General features: G+C 47.1%; 1 protein-coding gene across 2 annotated transcripts in view; it reads left to right on the forward strand.

The window, feature by feature from the left end:
- The window catches only part of ARHGAP30 (Rho GTPase activating protein 30), a 36,121-nt gene that overhangs the window by 5,386 nt on the left and 14,042 nt on the right, over window positions 1-16,693 (forward strand). Inside the window, exons 1-6 of one of the 2 annotated variants that reach the window (XM_087914247.1) lie at window positions 3,136-3,215; window positions 8,055-8,157; window positions 11,907-12,051; window positions 12,756-12,838; window positions 13,738-13,845; window positions 16,175-16,302. In XM_087914247.1, the coding sequence (XP_087770373.1) occupies window positions 3,203-3,215; window positions 8,055-8,157; window positions 11,907-12,051; window positions 12,756-12,838; window positions 13,738-13,845; window positions 16,175-16,302 (580 nt within the window). In that variant the 5' untranslated portion in view covers window positions 3,136-3,202. Of the gene's footprint in view, window positions 1-3,135; window positions 3,216-8,054; window positions 8,158-11,906; window positions 12,052-12,755; window positions 12,839-13,737; window positions 13,846-16,174; window positions 16,303-16,693 lie in introns of those variants that run through there. The other variant, XM_026716482.2, reaches the window with a different exon arrangement.

The raw sequence follows: 16,693 nt of genomic DNA on the forward strand, positions 1-16,693 counted from the left end.
CACACCTAGAGAACTGCATCCAGTTTTGGTCACCACACTATAAAAAAGATGTTGAGACTCTAGAAAGAGTGCTGAGAAAAGGAACCAGGATGATGAGGAGACTGGAGACTAAAACATATGAAGAATGGTTACAGGAACTGGGCCTGGCTAGTCTAGGGAAGAGAAGGACCAGGGGAGACAGGAGAGCAGCCTTCCAATATTTGAGGGGCTGCCCCAGAGAGGAGGAAGGGGTCAAGCTATTCCCCAAGGCATCTGAAGGCCAGACAAGGAAGAATGGATGGAAACTGAACAAGGAGAGGTTCAACTTGGAAATAAGGAGGAATTTTCTGACCCATGGAATAGAAGTTGCCTTCAAAAGTTGTGGGAGCTTCATTACTAGAGGCTTTCAAGAAGAGACTGGGCTGCCATCTGTCAGAAATGGTGTAGGGCAGTGGTCAGAAAATTTTGGTGGGCTACAGAGAAATGTCATCCCCAGAGCACCCCCCCAAAGCAATTAATCCAGGCTGCGCGGAAACACAAGCCTGCGCCACCAACATGGCCCACAGGAACCCTCCCTGCCTACTCACTCCTTACCCAGCAAACTTGCCTGCTAAATTTCTATTTTTCCATTTTCCTACCATCAGCTGTTCTGCTGTGCTGGGAGATTTAGATTAGCTAGGAAGCAGGAAATGGTTGGATTTCTTGCTTTCTAGCTAGTCTTTAGATCTTCAGCTCTGTTTTTTAGCACAGCTGAACCTCCCTTAGGACTGAAGGTTCTATTATTCAGTGTAGACACAGGCAAGCAAATTTTATGTGACAAGACTGAGCTAGCCAATGGCAGATAGATAGATCACTGAATGATTCTGTGAATAACTCAATCTGCCTGCCTGCTTTGCCTGATTTGGGTAAAAGTTCCTGTTTTTAAATAAAAAATTCCATATTTACATACATGGTGTGTTGTGAGTTAATTTTGTGAGTTTGCTTGCTAGCAAATTTTATGAGTTTTCTTGGAAGCAAATTTTATGTGACAGACTGAGCTAGCCGATGGCAGATAGATCTCTGAATGAATCTGTGATTCTGTGAGCAACTCAATCTGCCTGCCTGCTTTGCCTGATTTTGGGTAAAAGTTGCTCTTTTTTAATAAAAAAAATCAATATTTATATAAATATTTATAATATTTACATACAAGCCATGCCCAGCAAGTCACACCTACAAAATAGGCCATGCCCACAGAACCGGTTAGTGGTCCCTGGGATATAAAATTATGAGTTTGGTGGTCCCTGAGGTCCAAAAGGGTGGTGACCCCTGGTTTAGGGTCTCCTGCTTGGTGGGGGTTGGACTAGATGACCTATAAGGTCCCTTCCAACTCTATTAACCTGTACCTAACTGAACACACTTACTGGGGACTTCTGGAAGCCTAAATCCACCCATCTGAAAGTTGCCAAGAATTTCCCCCCTCAAATATTAAGGATAAACTTTAAATGTTTGCTGTTCTGAAATAAATATTAGACATTGCCTATATTGTATTCCCTGACTGGGAAATACTGAGAGTGGAAGTCCACACCTATTTAAGTTGTCAAGATTGAGCAACCTTTTCCCAAAAGTCAAAGGAAAAAGTCCCCAAATGGGAACTTAGAGAGATAGATGTTTGGTGTCTGCCATGTCTTGGTCAACATTTTAAGACACTCCATGTTTTCAGCAAACTGCACATTTCCCCACCGTTCAGAACTCTAAACTTTTAAATGTTTATTTTTATTTTATTTTTGTTTGTCAAACATGGGAACAGTAAGACAGGGACAGTAGGCACATTGGTGGACTTGTGCGTGCCCCCTTTTAAGGACCTCTTAGGAATGAGGTGAGGTCCACAGTGGACAGTTTGAGGTTGAAGCTGTGAGGGGTTGAGGATGTAACAACGGAGTCGGCTAGGGTATTCCAGGCATGGACCACTCTGTTGCCGAAGTCGTATTTTCTGCCATCGAGTTTGGAGTGGTTTGCTTTGAATTTGTATCTATTGTTTGCCCATGTGTTATTGTGGTTGAGGCTGAAGTAGTCGTTGATGGGAAAGACGTTGTAGCAGACAATTTTGTGAACTATACTTAGATCAGACCGCAGGTGGTACAGTTCCAGATTGTCCAAGCCCAAAATTCTGAGACTGGAGGCAAAGGGAATTCTATGGCGAGTGGAGGAGTACAGTACTCTTCTCAAGAAATGCTGGGGCTGAGTCAATCTCTGTTCCCAGAGGAAACATGGTCCTTGGGTTGATGAATCTCTTCCCACAGCATCCCCACTTCTCCACCTTGTAGTTCCTGCCACCCCAGCCTGCATGGTTGTTATCCCTGGGTGTTGGCACCTTAATCAGCTCATTTTGAAGGAGGTTGGGTTGAGATTCCACCATCCATTCATAACTCCAACATAAATGGTATGAATTGCATGCAAGACAAGAAATGTGCATTTGATGGACACGGTTCTACCTGTTCTTTGTTGAACGCTGAGATACACAAAAGGCTGGGTTGGGCACCGGCCAACTTCCTTGTGCAGCACACAGGAAGTCATCTGGGAGGTGGCCCTTAACAGCCCAGGTAGCAAGGAGGGGAGGAAAAGCAAGTCTATTAGAACTCTTGTGACTTCCTTGTTTGGGCTGTTGCCCCAGCCCTTGTCCCTGGGAGTGGTTGCATCAATATTACGGTTGAGCAAACTTGCAGTCAAGGACAGTTGAGTGTCGTAAACAAGCCAATCTCTCCCTTGTTGTGATTGATGTTGTAGTCTTACCAGAATGCCTTGTTATACAAACCTATGTCTAGCCCAGTGACGATGAACCTTTTTGTTGTGGTGTGCCAAAAGCGCATGTGCAATGCACAATGCAATGTGGCTCACCCCCTGCACATGTATGCGCAACACCCCCGTCCCACCCTCTTATCTGCACTGTGCATGCATGCGCCTCCCAGCAGATTTTCGACCCATTTGAGGCTGTTTTCACCCTCCCAGAGGCTCAAGTCTCTGCAGCCTCAGAAGGCCAAAAAATGGCCCTTCTGGAAATACCGGAATTGCCCGTTTTCAGCCTATAGAGGGCTGAAAATGGGCTGAAAATGGGCCCATTTCAGCACTTCTGGTATTTCCGGAAGGCCCGTTTTTCAGCCTCCTGAGGCTACGGAGGCTTCTGTCAAGCCTCCAGGAGGGTGAAAATGGCCTCAAACGGGCTGAAAATCAGCTGGAAGGTGCACACATGCGCAGTGCAGGTACGTTTGTCTGGGGCTTGCGTACCCGCACAAATGGCTCCGTGTGCCATCTGTGGCACGCGTGCCATAGGTTTGCCATCATGGGTCTAGCCTATTGAAATGAAGGATTAAAGGAGGGACATGATAATGATCTTCCAGGGTTTGAGGGGCTGCCACAAAGGTGCTGTCCGCAGGTGCTATTCTCCAAGCACCTGTGGACAGAACAAGAAGTAATGGATGGAAACCAGGGGTGGGATTCAACCGGCTTGGCCTGGTTCAGGTGAACCGGTAGCTCCGAGGATCATCTGTGAGTGCGATTAGCTGTTGGGTCCACCTGCCCACCCCAGCTGTAGTCTGTGCTTTATATCCTGGTTTTCAAGCTCAGCTGATTCGGGCCGCAAAGTGGATCAGCTGTTTGACAAACAGAATGTCAACTCATAAAACATTCCTATGCCTGTTTTAGTAGTTGCCATAAAAAGAGGGGGGGGGGGAGAGGAAGGAAATCTGGAAGAGCAGTTGAAAGCGGAAGTATGTTCCAACTCTTATCTTTAAAAGAGCTTTTGCTCGTGAATATATTTAATTGGAGAACGTGAAGGATGACACCCAGCCCATGAAGGTGCTCAATTGGAGAATCTGGTTTATGAGACACCCAGGGGGGAAGCGGAGGAAACAGGGTAATTGACGTAGGCCAGAGTTGGCTTCATATACAGGGCTAGGCCAGCATGTCACCTCTAATGAATCCTTTGAAGTTTTTTGAAGTTTGGCTCGAGAATCATGATTTAATTAGAGCGCTTGCTGGAATCCTGACACAGAGATTGCTGGAGAAGCTCAGTAGCAAATGCTCTGTGTGTGCACAAAGTGCATGTTTGATGCGCACGCACGCAAAGCGCGCTATCACCGAACCGGTTGTTACACCAGTTGAATCGCACCTGGGATGGAAACCTATCAAGGAGAGATCCAACCCCTGGAACTAAGGAGAAATTTCCTGACAGTGAGAATAATGAACCAATGGAATGGCTTCCCTCCAGAAGTTCTGGGTGCTCCATCCCTGGGGATTTTGAAGAAGGAGGTTTTGTCTGAAATGGCACAGGGACTCCTGCTTCAGAGGGGGGTTGGACTAGAAGGCCTCCCGGATCCCTTTCAACTCTGTTATTCTATAAAGATAGATAGTCTTTAGGGATTCTAGTTCCCTACCATTTATGGTGGAGTCCTTTCTCCCATGATTTGCATCCTTCCTGGTTTCCACATGAGTGTAATTCTTGAGGTAAATAAACCTATCAGGAGAGCTTTTGTAAAGCTATGGATAGTTGGGGAGGTTGTAGAGTCATGTAAAGCTGTATCACAGAAGACAACTATGGCAGAAGTTCCCTTTTTAACTTCTCCAAGAAGAAAGAAAATTTGTTGTGACTTGTTAGATATTTATCTTGCCTTTTCTTCAAGAACTGGAGTACTTTTACATGGGGAATCTCCCTCAATTATATGTTCATTGTAACAACAACCCAGCAAGGTAGGTCAGATCGGGGGGGGATGTCCCCAAACTTGGCAACTTTAAGACTTGTGGACTTCAATTCCCTGAATTCCCCAGCCAGCATGGAAAAACACGGGCTGCTCCAACCTATTTCACAAAGCTGGTGTTGTGGAGGCTGGATGTCCAAAGCCTTGAGCTCCTGAGCAGAATGAAAAGCATTGGCCATCACCAGCCATGAGATGCCCCCAACAAACACAAATGTGCTATAAACATGCTGACGTCTTCAGCACCATGTTTTATTGCTGGGTTGCTTTCTGTCTCTCACTTCCTGTCTCTGGCTCAGAAATGAAATCATGCAGGGACTCCACCCGCCCGCTCAGTCTGAATGAGGAAGCCCAACGGGAAATCTTGCTCGCTTACTCATAAGAAACTAATTCTTATTTGTTGCATGTTGGTAGAGCAGGGACATCTCAACCTGCACGGGGTGTATTTAAGATGTACGGGAGTGATGGCGAACGATACTGGAAATACTGGAAGTGCTGAAATGGGCCGTTTTTCAGATTCTCTTGAGCCCCTGGGAGGGTGAAAACGGCCTCCCCCAGGCTCCAGAGGCCCTCCAGAGGCTGAAAACAGGCACTTCTGGCATTTTCGGAAGGCCCATTTTTCAGCCTACTGAGGCTGCAGAGGCTTCTCTCAAGCCTCTGGGAAGACGAAAACAGCCTCAAATGGGCCAAAAATCAGCTGAGAGGCACGCACATGTACAGTGCAGGTAAGTTTGACTGGGGCTCAGGTGCCCACACAAATGGCTCTGCTTGCCACCTGTGGCATGCATGCCATAGGTTCACAATCATGGATGTTTGGACTTCAATTCCCAGAATTCCCCAGCCAGTGTGCTGGGAATTGAAGTCCATCCCTGCTGGCTGGGGGATTCTGGGAGTTCAAGTCCAATACTTGAGGGGCTGCCACAAAGAAGAAGGGGACAACTTTGGACAGCTCCAAAGCACCTGAAGGCAGGAAAAGAAGCAACGGAGGTAAACTAATAAAGGAGAGAAGCACCCTAGAAGTAAGGAGAAATTACCTGATAGTGGGGATAATTAACCAGTGGAATGGTTTCCCTCCAGAAATTGTGGGTGCTCCAATCACTTGAGGTTTTTAAGAATGGACAGCCATGTATCTGAAATGATATAGAATCCCCTGCTTGAATAGAGGGCTGGACTAGAAGACTTTCAATCACTCTGTTTTTCTATGATTCTACACCTTAAAGTCACCGGGGTTGAGACCCACGGCTGTAGAGGATATGTGGTTGGACATTATGCTTCCTCGGGGTTAGTCAATTCTAAATAATTGCTCCAAGACGCCAAGAATGGGGAGTATTTAACAGAAACAGGGTTGATAAAACCATGACTGAAGATTGTTGGTGGGCTTCCAGAATGTGGTGTTGGGCAAAGATATTATTTTGCTTCTTTCAGTTTGAGGAAAGATAACTTGTTCTAGAGCAAAGTTCTTCAACCTTGGCAAGTTTAAGACTTGTGGACTTCAACTCCCAGAATTCCTGAACTAACATAGACTGGAGGAGGAATTCTGGGAGTTGAAGTCCAGAAGTCTTAAACCTGTCAAGTTTGAAGACTCCTGATCTAGAGATTCATTTTTGTCAAAGTTGAGAATTCCTGGAAAAGAACACGTTAGAGAAATTCTCACAGGGGGAGTGTGATGTTCTTGCATTTAGGAAGCCACCAGGTGTGTTTTTCTGTGCAAAATCCTCTCTTTGGTGGTCTGCAGTCTCTAATTATCTGCTGCAATGTCCTACCAGTTAATGACTACTTCAGCTTCAACCGCAACAATACAAGAGCACACAACAGATACAAACTCAATGTAAACTGCTCCAAACTTGATTGAAGAAAATACGACTTCAGCAACAGAGTGGTCAACACCTGGAATGCACTACCTGACTGTTGTTACATCCTCTAACCACCCCACTCCTTTAACCTCAAACTATGCACTGTTGACCTCACCCCATTCCTAAGAGGTCTGGAAGGGGCGTGCATAAGTGCACCATCATGCCTACCGTCCTATTGTAATTTCCATTCAGCTCTAAGAAAAAGATTGGGAGAGAGTGCATGTTTATGGGGAGTCTCAATCACCCAGGTCATAGTTGTCCCAAAGGCAGTAGTGGGCTGTTACTGGTTCATACCGGTTCTAGAGAACCAGTAGTTCTGGTGAGCAATTGCCCCACCCACCCACCCAGGAGTGGGATTCAAAAATCCCAGCAACTGGTTTGCTGCCTGTTTGCTGGGTGGGCAGGGCCATGGTGGGCAGAACTTCCTGTTTCTGACTTCTGGTGGGCCTCCAGAACCCGGGAGAGACCGTTTTCACCCTCCCAAGGGTCCAGAGGCATCCCCCAGGCCTCTGGGATGGTGAAAACAGCCTCCCCTGGGCTCTGGAGGCTCTCCGGAAGCCAGAAACAGGCCCATTTCCAGACTTCCAGAAGGACCATTTTTCCCTCTCCCAAGGCCTCCGCGCTGACCTTGTACTTACCTGCACTGAAAAAGGGCCGCATGGAGACTCCTGTGAAGGAAAGGGTGGGGCCAGCCAGTCAAGTGAAATACCAGTTCAGCAAACCAGCTGTAACTTTAACATCTGGTTCACGTGAACCGGTCCGAACCAGTAGAATCCCACCCTGCCTTTTCCTGTCCTATATTTCCCTGGTTTTTAGCTCAGCTGATTTGCGTGGCACAGCAAGATTTCCGCGCCTCAGCTGTTTTCCTCATCAGCGCTGACATAGAAGGTAAGTTTTTAAGCTGAAAATGGGTGATTTTGAACACTGCATGTGCACTGCACACACACTCACCCAACCAGTTGTTAAAACCAGTTGCAGCCCACCACTGCCCAACAGTGTTTTTTTTCCCAGAAGGCAACCAGACTTTCTTGGGGTTCTTTTTTTGTTTGAAAACATTTCGCTTCTCATCCAAGAAGCTTCTTCAATTCATGAAGCTTGAATTGTCCTGAACTGTAGCAGCTTCATTAAATCCATGAACCAAAGAAGCTTCTTGGATGAGAAACTTAATATTTTCCAAGGGGTGGGGGGGAACCAAGAAAAAATACTTTGGGGTTAGGAGACAAACTTTTTCCATGGGATTTTAGCAGCCAGTGATGGAGGAATGGTCGGAGCATTGATTTGACCCAAGCTGAGGTGTGAGTGGATTGCCTTTGATTCCTTTGATTGTTCTATCAGATCTCCGGGGATTGCCAGTCTTCCTGGTTTTCCAAACTTTGAGGAAATCCTCATGGAGAAACTTTAGGATGGAATTATGATTGATGGGACTTCCCTAGCTGATTTGGGAGACTCGTGGAGAGATTTACCATTTCCAAATTGAATCTTGGTGGTTCTCCAGTTCCCCAGGTCCTGAAGATCTGCACGGAGTTTGTGGAACAGCATGGGGTCAAGGATGGCATCTACCGGATCTCCGGAATCTCTTCAAACATCCAAAAATTAAGGTAAAGGTGGGAATATCAGTTTTCATTGGAGTACCAAAAAGCATTGCTAAACTGAGAGAGAGCTCGTCACCATAGTCACCACAGTATAAAAAAAGACGTTGAGACTCTGGAAAGAGTGCAGAGAAGAGCAACCAGGATGATGAGGGGACTGGAGGCTCAAACATACGATGAACGGTTGCAGGAACTGGGCTTGGCTAGTCTAGAGAAGAGAAAGTTTAGGGCGGGAATTTTCAAACTTGACAGGTTTAAGACTTGTGGACTTCAACTCCCAGAATTCCTCCTCCTCCTCCAGTCAGGAATTATGGAATTGAAGTCCACAAGTCTTACACTAGCCAAGTTTGAAGAGCCTTGGTTTAGGGTGTGTCTCTATGACGATGCCCAATGAACTAAATACAATCAAGAAGATTGTTCCCCATATATCTCATAATTCCTCTCCTCCTATCACTACAAATATGAGTCCTAGAAGACAACAGAAAACCTGGTTCTGCGTGTGGGCCCAGAGAACCCAGAACAGGATGGAGCCCATTAAATAATAGCCCCCCACTTGTCCCAGGGTTGTCACCAGGGTGAGGGGTGGGGGAGTTATTTAATTATTTTCTTTTATACCTTTAAGCCACCTTGAGTCTCCATATGTAAATAGGCAGCAATATAAATTTTCTAATACATTAATAAAACTTCAGGGCAGGGGGCGGGGTGAAGGAAGGCTGCATAGAAACACCCCAGCCCTTAAATGTCCATAACCTTGGATTTCAGAGTTTTGTCTTATCCGCGTTAACAATGATTCTAAAGCAAATATAAATAAGAGGGGTGAGAGAGGGCAACCCTGTCTAACGCCCTTTTCAATGCTTAGTGGGCCTGTTTGTTCGCCATTAATTAGTATATTGGCTTGTTGGGTATTGTAAATTGTTGTGATAATATTCTCGAATTTAGTGCCCAGATTCATGTTATAGATTTTTTGTATTAAAAAGTGCCAATGTAAGTTATCGAATGCTTTCTCCGCATCTAAAAACATGAGTGTAAATTGTTTCTCTGGATGAGCTTCATAATATTCTAAGACGTCAATAACGGTTCTTAAATTGTTTTTAATTTGGCGGAATGGAAGGAAACCATTTTGGTCTTCATGAATGTATAAATTTAAAACTTGTTTTACTCTATTCGCTATAATTGAGGCAAATAATTTATAATCGGTGTTTAAAAGTGAGATTGGTCTATAATTGTTGATATATCTGGCATCTACATCCTCCTTCGGAATTAACGCAATCAACGCCCCCCTCCATGAGTCTGGCATTTTGGCAGCCAAAAGTACTTCGTTAAACACTTCCAGCATCAGAGGCCCTACTAAATCTATTGTGACTTTATACAATTCTACTGGAATCCCATCTGGACTTAAGGGCAGGGGGTGGGGTGAAGGAAGGCTGCATAGAAACACCCCAGCCCTTAAATGTCCATAACCAAGACAGAGAGCTTGTTCTATCACCTCGAAAATAATCAGTGCTCCCAGGAGCGGGATTCAAATTTTGTAACAATCAGTTCTGTGGGCATGGCTAGGTGGGCATGCTCATTTGACTGGGTGGGCATGGCCTCCTCTTCCTCTTCTTCTTCTGCACCCCCCCCCCCATTTTGGGGGGGTATCTGGGCCTCAGGGGAGCCTCCTGCAGAGTTTTTTTTTGCTCTCAGAAGGCTTCTCTGGGGCCCAGGAAGGCAAAAAAAACCCTGAGCATGGGGGGAGCACAGCACCCCCCTGTGCTCTGTTTTGGGGCCTTCCTGGGCCCCAGGGAAGCCCTCTGGGAGCAAAAACGCCCTAAGGCACGGGGGGGGCATTTTTTGCTCCCAGGAAGGCAAAAAACGGAGGGGGTGCAGGTGGGAGCTGTGCCCCCTTTCCATTTTTTTGCCTACTGGACCTCAGGGAAGCCTCCTGGGCGAAGCAGTAAGACAGCGAGGGAGATCCTGGTGCAGCTGATAATCGGAACAGCTGATCGTTGGGAAAAATACTTTAAGGACTGACTGGGAGGGGAGGGGAGGGGTGGGCCAAGAGGGGCGAGGCCAGCCAGGGGCACGATTTGCCAGTTCTCTGAACTGCGCAGAATTATAACAACTGATTCTATAGAATCAGTCCGAACCAGTAGAATCCCACCCCTGTTTGGGATGCAGGTAAATGCAAGACGCACATTGGATCTAAAAGCAAATGGAGACTTCAAATTGATGGAGGTACAGATCAGGACTAGGGGGTGACATGATAGAAATCTTCCAATGTTTGAGGGACTGCCACAAAGACGAGGGGAGGGCCAACCTATTCTCCAAAGCAGCTGAAGGCAGGACAAGAAGCAATGAGTGAAAGCTTAGCAAAGAGAAGACCAATTTGGAAAATCTCGACAATAAGAATAATTTGTCTCCCTGATATTCTATGATACCTGGGCAAATGTCCCAGAAAGATTCTACAGCCTACCTGTAGAATCATAGGCCTGGAAGGGAGCTTGGAGGTCTTCTAGTCCAACCCCCACTCACCCAAGGCAAGAGACCTTATGTCATTCCAGACAAATGGTTGCCCAATCTTTTCCTGAAAACCTTCAGGGGTTGGAGCACCACAACTTCTCGAGGTGAGTTGTGCCTGAGATGCATTGTTCTCATTGTCAAGAAATTCCTCCTTATGTCCAGAGGTTGGATCTCTCTCTGATCACCTCTTACTTCTTGCATGGTGTTCAACCCCTCCTCCCTGGGACAGCCCTGCTGTCAAATATTGGAAGACTCTTAACAGGTTTCCCCCAAAGAGAATGGGACAACTCCTCATGGCCAACTCATCAAGGCCAACTCACAACAGCCAATTCACCATGGCCAACTCACCATGAGCAACTTGTCATGGCCAACTCGTCATGGCCAACTCACCACGGCCAACTCACAACAGCCAATTCACCATGGCCAACTTGCCATGAGCAATTTGTCATGGCCAACTCATCACGGCCAACTCATTGCAGCCAACTTCTATCCTTTCTTTAATGATTCTATTCCACCATTTCTTTGATATTAGTGTAACTCTTGTCCTACAGTGAGTTGTCCTGTGGCAAATTGTCATAGACCCTCCCCTAAAAGCTTTTTCTTCACAAGGCTAAGCATCGCTGTAGTCTCAAGACTAGATGAGCCCTTAGTACCTTCAGACTCTAGATTCTATGGGAAGAAATAGATCTTCCCTGCCTTTGAGAGGGACCACATCATGTGGGGTCTCTGACAAAGAATGTGGCCTTCTCTCCCTCATTTCCCCTTCCCCACAATTTAGGTTCTCCACTACAGGGATGGGACTAGAAGTAGTCCTCACCTTAGGACCACATCCGAGAGCCCAAAATTGACATTGTTAAGTGAGAACATTTGCCCCATATTATGACTTTTCTTGCTACATTTGCCTGTGAGTCACACAGTTGTTAAGTGAGTCTGGTTTCCCCATTGACTTGGGTTGTCACAAGGTGGCAAAAGGGGATCACGGGACCCCCCCCCCCCAGGGACACTGCGACCGTCATAAATCTGAGTCAGTCATCGAGCATCCGAATGTAAGTCACGTGAGCATTGGGGATGCTGCACCGTTCGTAAGTGGGGGAAATGGTCGTAAGTCACTTTTATTCACTGCCCTGGTTACTCTGATCACTAAGCGAACTGCTGTGGGCAAAGAACGACCTATATTGTGATCTTCTGATGCTGATCTTTGCTGTGTGCTATTGCCTCCTCCCTTTCCTTCCTCCCCCGGCTTAACTCCTTCTCAGGCTTGAGTTCGACAATGACTGCAATCCTGACCTCAACAAAGATGTGTATCTGCAGGACATCCACTGTGTGAGCTCCCTTTGCAAAGCTTACTTCAGGGAGCTGCCCAACCCACTCCTGACCTACCAGCTATATGATAAGTTTGCAGTAAGTAGGACTTTCCGGCAGGGGTGGGATTCAACATTGTTTTTACTACCGGTTCTGTGGGCCTGGTGTAGCTTGGTGGGCGTGGCAGGGGGGAGGTTATTGCAAAATCCCCTTTCCCTCCCCCATCCCACTGACCTGCTTTCCAGCTCCGTTCTCCTGTGTAGGGCAACCAAAGGAGACCCAGCCAATCAGCTGGGACTCAATGGGAGGCAGAGAATAGATGGGGTTGGCAGGGCCAGTCAGAGGCGGGATTGGCCGGTTCTCCGAACTACTCAAAATTTCCACTACCGGTTCTCCAGAACTGGTCAGAACTGGCTGAAGACCACCTCTGGTTCTGTTCTGTCCTGTTCCTATTCTATTATGTTGTGTTTTGTTATTTCTATTCTGTCCTGTCCTGTCCTGCCTGTCCTGTCCTGTCCTGTCCTATTCTATTTCTGTATTTGTTGGAAGAATCTCCCCTAGGTTTGGGGCCTGACACATTTTCCCTACTGGAGCTCGGAATCCATATTTGATCCTTTAACCTTTCACCCAAACTTCCATGTCCAATTGGGCCCGTTCTGAACCGCCAATCCCTGCATCTGATCATACGCGATTCGGCTTTGAGAGTCAACACGTGGTTCTTTCCTCCGCTGGAATGAGGGGGAAATGGGGTTGTTTAGCAGATGGAATGGATGACTGACCATCCACGTCTCCCTCCCCCCCAGGAAGCTGTGGCCATCCAGCTGGAAGAAAGCCGCCTGGAGAAGATCAAAGAAGTGCTGAAGGAGCTGCCATCACCACACCACCGGTATCTGCGGGCACTCTGCCTCTCCCAGGAGGAAGACAATGGGCAAAGGAGAGAGGAGGAGGAGGAGGAAGAGTACAGATGGAGGAGGAGGAGGAGGAGGAGGGCAGCAGGAGGAGGGAAGGAGGAGAAAGAAGAGGAGGAGGAGGAGGAAGAGTTCAAATGCAGGGGGACAAATGGAGGAGGAGGAGAAGTGGAACAGGAGGAGGAAAGGAGAAAGAGGAGGAGGAAGAAAATGGGAGGAGGAGGAAAGAGGGGGAGGAGGAGAAGGGGGAGGAGGAGGAAGAGTACAAACGGAGGAGGAGGAGGAGGAGGGCAAATGGAGAGGAGGAGAAGGGGAGCAGGAGGAGGGAAGGAGGAGGAAGAGGAAGAGGAGGAGGGGAGGGGGAGGAGAAGGAGAAAGAGGACAAATGGGGAGGAGGAGGAGAGCAGAAGGAGGGGAGGAGGAGGAAGAGGAAGAGGAGGAGGGGAGGGGAGGAGGAGGAGGAAGAGGACAAATGGGGAGGAGGAAGAGGAGAGCAGAAGGAGGGGAGGAGGAGGAAGAGGAAGAGGAGGAGGGAGGGGAGGAGAAGGAGGAAGAGGACAAATGGGGAGGAGGAAGAGGAGAGCAGAAGGAGGGGAGGAGGAGGAAGAGGAGGAGGGGGGGGAGGAGAAGGAGGAAGAGGACAAAAGGGGGAGGAGGAAGAGGAGAGCAGAAGGAGGGGAGGAGGAGGAAGAGGAAGAGGAAAAGGGGAGCAGGAGTAAGTTTAAGAAATTAATGGAATGATATTCCCTTCCTGGCTGGGCAAATGGGTGTAAATGGCAAATCAAGAATTCCCGCCTGAGACCGACTAATCCTCATATTCCACCTTTTTTATTTCCTCCTCTTTCCATCTCTGCTTCAAAATCCAACTTGCACCCAGCACCCTTGAATTCTTGATGAAGCACCTGGTGCGCATGGCATCGTTCAGTTCCCAGACCAATATGCACGCCCGGAACCTGGCTATAGTCTGGGCCCCCAACCTGCTCAGGTAAGAGGGGGGGGGGGCTTCCAATCTCGACCCACTTAGGGTCCTTTGGGGTGGGGCCAAGCCACATTTTATCTTCCATGCCAATCCCTTTTTCTGGTTCCACTATAACTTTGAACAGTCACTAAATGACCTGTTGTAAGTCGAGATCTTGCTGTAGTTACTTTCCTCTGGCAAGATTCTGTCTGTAGGCAAACAACAATGAAGAACCTATCCAGAAGGAGCACACATGTCAGTTTGGGTCTTGGGTGTGACATAGCATTGAGATCACAAACATGGGGGTTTATTATAAGATAAGATAACCTTTATTGTCATTTTTTTACAGGCACACATTCAAAATGAAATTCTGTTGCCTGCTCTGAAAAGTGTACACATACATACACACCTATAGACATGCTATATACATACATATGTATATACCTACTACACTTATACATATAAATACATAGAGTGGTGCGGTGGCCTGTAGGCGGAGCTCTCACCTCACAATCAGGATGCTGTGAGTTCGATCCTAGGTAGAGAGAGATGTTTTGCTCTCTGGGCAGGATGAGTATATATCTGCTGAACAAAACTCGGTACTGGCTGAACAAAATTCGGTACTGGCAACAGGAAAGGGATCCGGCCAGTAAAACATTCAGCTCCATTCAGTTGCCCAGACTCCACCCCGCAAGGGATTATGGGGTCTTTAAACGAAGATGATGATACATGTAAATACATATAAATGTTATTGCATCTTGAATACATGTTTTCTTCCTATGCTTATTTATTTCAGTCCAATATTTCCATCTGTGACCATCTCAGGTGCAACCAAACTCCTTGATTTTTGTGGTTTTGAAGTACATTTTAAAAAAAAACCCTTTCCAATTTATTGAATAGGGGCAAGTGGAAATCACCCTTTCATCCTTCCCTGATACTCTGATTTGACCAGGAAAAATGAGATCTTCAGGTAGTCCTCGGCTTAGGACTATAGTTGAGACATCTGTCACTAAGTGATATGGTCATTGAGTGAGTCATACCCAATTTTATGAACCTCTGAACTTTATGCAACAGTCATAACCCCAGGAAGTCTCCAAGATGCCTTTTTTTCAAGAGGCAGCTGGACTTTCTGTTTTTTCTTTGAAGACGTTTCGCTGCCCATCCAAGAAGCTTCTTCAGCTCGTGCCATTGATTAATTGTTCTTCAAAGCTGCTTGGATGAGAAGCAAAATGTCTTCAAAGAAAAAAACAGAAAGTCCAGCTGCCTCTTGAAAAAACACCTGCTAGGTCAACCAGGACCAAACTTGCTGGCTGCAGAAGAGATGGGCCAGCAAGGTAGGTGTCAGGGTGTGCGAGGCCTGGCTACAACTTTTCAAAGGTAAGTAGTAGGGCAGCTCTACCCCCCCATCCCCACCCTAAAGTGATTTTTACCTGTGTACTCTGGAGTGGGCGGGATCTTAATTAGGGCTTATTTGGGGGGCAGGGGTTATATTAGTCACATGTGTAAAAAAAATGTTCTGACCAAGGCTTCCTGAGACTGTAATGAAGCACACGCTTAGTCCAAACAACTCTTGTTTTATTTCAACACTGGGAATTATTTTCATTCCCAGCTCATTAGTCCCAAACAGTTCCTCGAGATAAGCACCCACCTTTCTTTCCTTTGAATGGCTGCCAACAACTAGAGTGCCAAATGAACTGTAAAAAGCCAACCAAAGTACAAAGTCCACACAGAGCTTCAAGGATTAATCCGAACAGAGCGAACAACTTTTCTTCCTGCAAAGGTTTCTTTACCTTTGCACCTCCTTTATACCTTAGGGGAGGGGCAATCACCTCCCAGTCTTACTCCCAAGTTTCCCCTTTTGTCTCTCACCTTCTGGCAGCTCTGCACACACGCACACTGGGAACAGGCTCCCCTTGTTCCTTTGCCTCCCAGCCAGCAAGTTTGGTCCTGGTTGACCCAAAGGTATTTTTTTCAAGAGGCAGCTGGACTTTCTGTTTTTTCTTTGAAGACATTTCGCTTCTCATCCAGACTCCCGGACTGGTCCCCATTCTTCCCCACTGATTCTGCTGCCAGCTGCACAGGCTGCCAGCAAACCACAACAAAAAATCAAGCTAGGACTTATTTTTAGGGTAGGTTGCATTTTCTGGGAAACAGGGTAGATATAACCGCAGGAAGCAGTTGCAGCTTGCTTTTGCAGCCCCATCGTAAACTTGGATGATCGTTACACGAAGGGTCATAAGTCAAGGCCTCCCTATAGCTAAACTTGGACTAAGATGAAGCCAGTAAGTACAAAAGGATGGTTTGCTTTCTCTCTCTGCTTCTCCTGATGCCTCCATTTCCTCTCTCCACCTCTCAGGTCCAAGGACATTGAAGTCTCGGGTTTCAATGGCACCGCAGCCTTCATGGAAGTCCGTATCCAGTCCATCGTGGTGGAGTTCATCCTGAACCATGTGGAACAGATATTTGGAAATGCTCCTCTGGGCGGTGAGTCCTTCAGTTCTTCCCCAAGGCTTTTTTGCAACGTCAGGAAAAAGTAAAAAAAAAGAAGAAAAACTTTGCTATCCCAAAAGCCAATGCCATCCTAGGCTGCCTCAACAAAGGGATGGTATCAAGATCACGTAAAAGTATCAAGATCACGTGCTGCTTTGTACAGGGGTGGGCTGCTGGGGGTCCGCAGGGGTTCAGCAGGGCCCCCAGCTAAGATTCTAGACAGTTCAAAGAAAACCCCCCCAAGCCCGCTCCTGGCTGGCCTCATCCACCCCTCCCTGCCCCTGCAAGGAGCCCCCCCCACCTGGACCATTTTGGATCAGAGGTGAAATTCAACTTTTTTAACAACCGGTTCTGTGGGTGTGGCTAAGTGGGCGTGGCCATGTGA

Source organism: Pseudonaja textilis, chromosome 16 (assembly GCF_049901715.1).
Source record: "Pseudonaja textilis isolate UNSWEBS1 chromosome 16, rPseTex1.2, whole genome shotgun sequence".
NCBI lineage: Eukaryota > Metazoa > Chordata > Lepidosauria > Squamata > Elapidae > Pseudonaja > Pseudonaja textilis.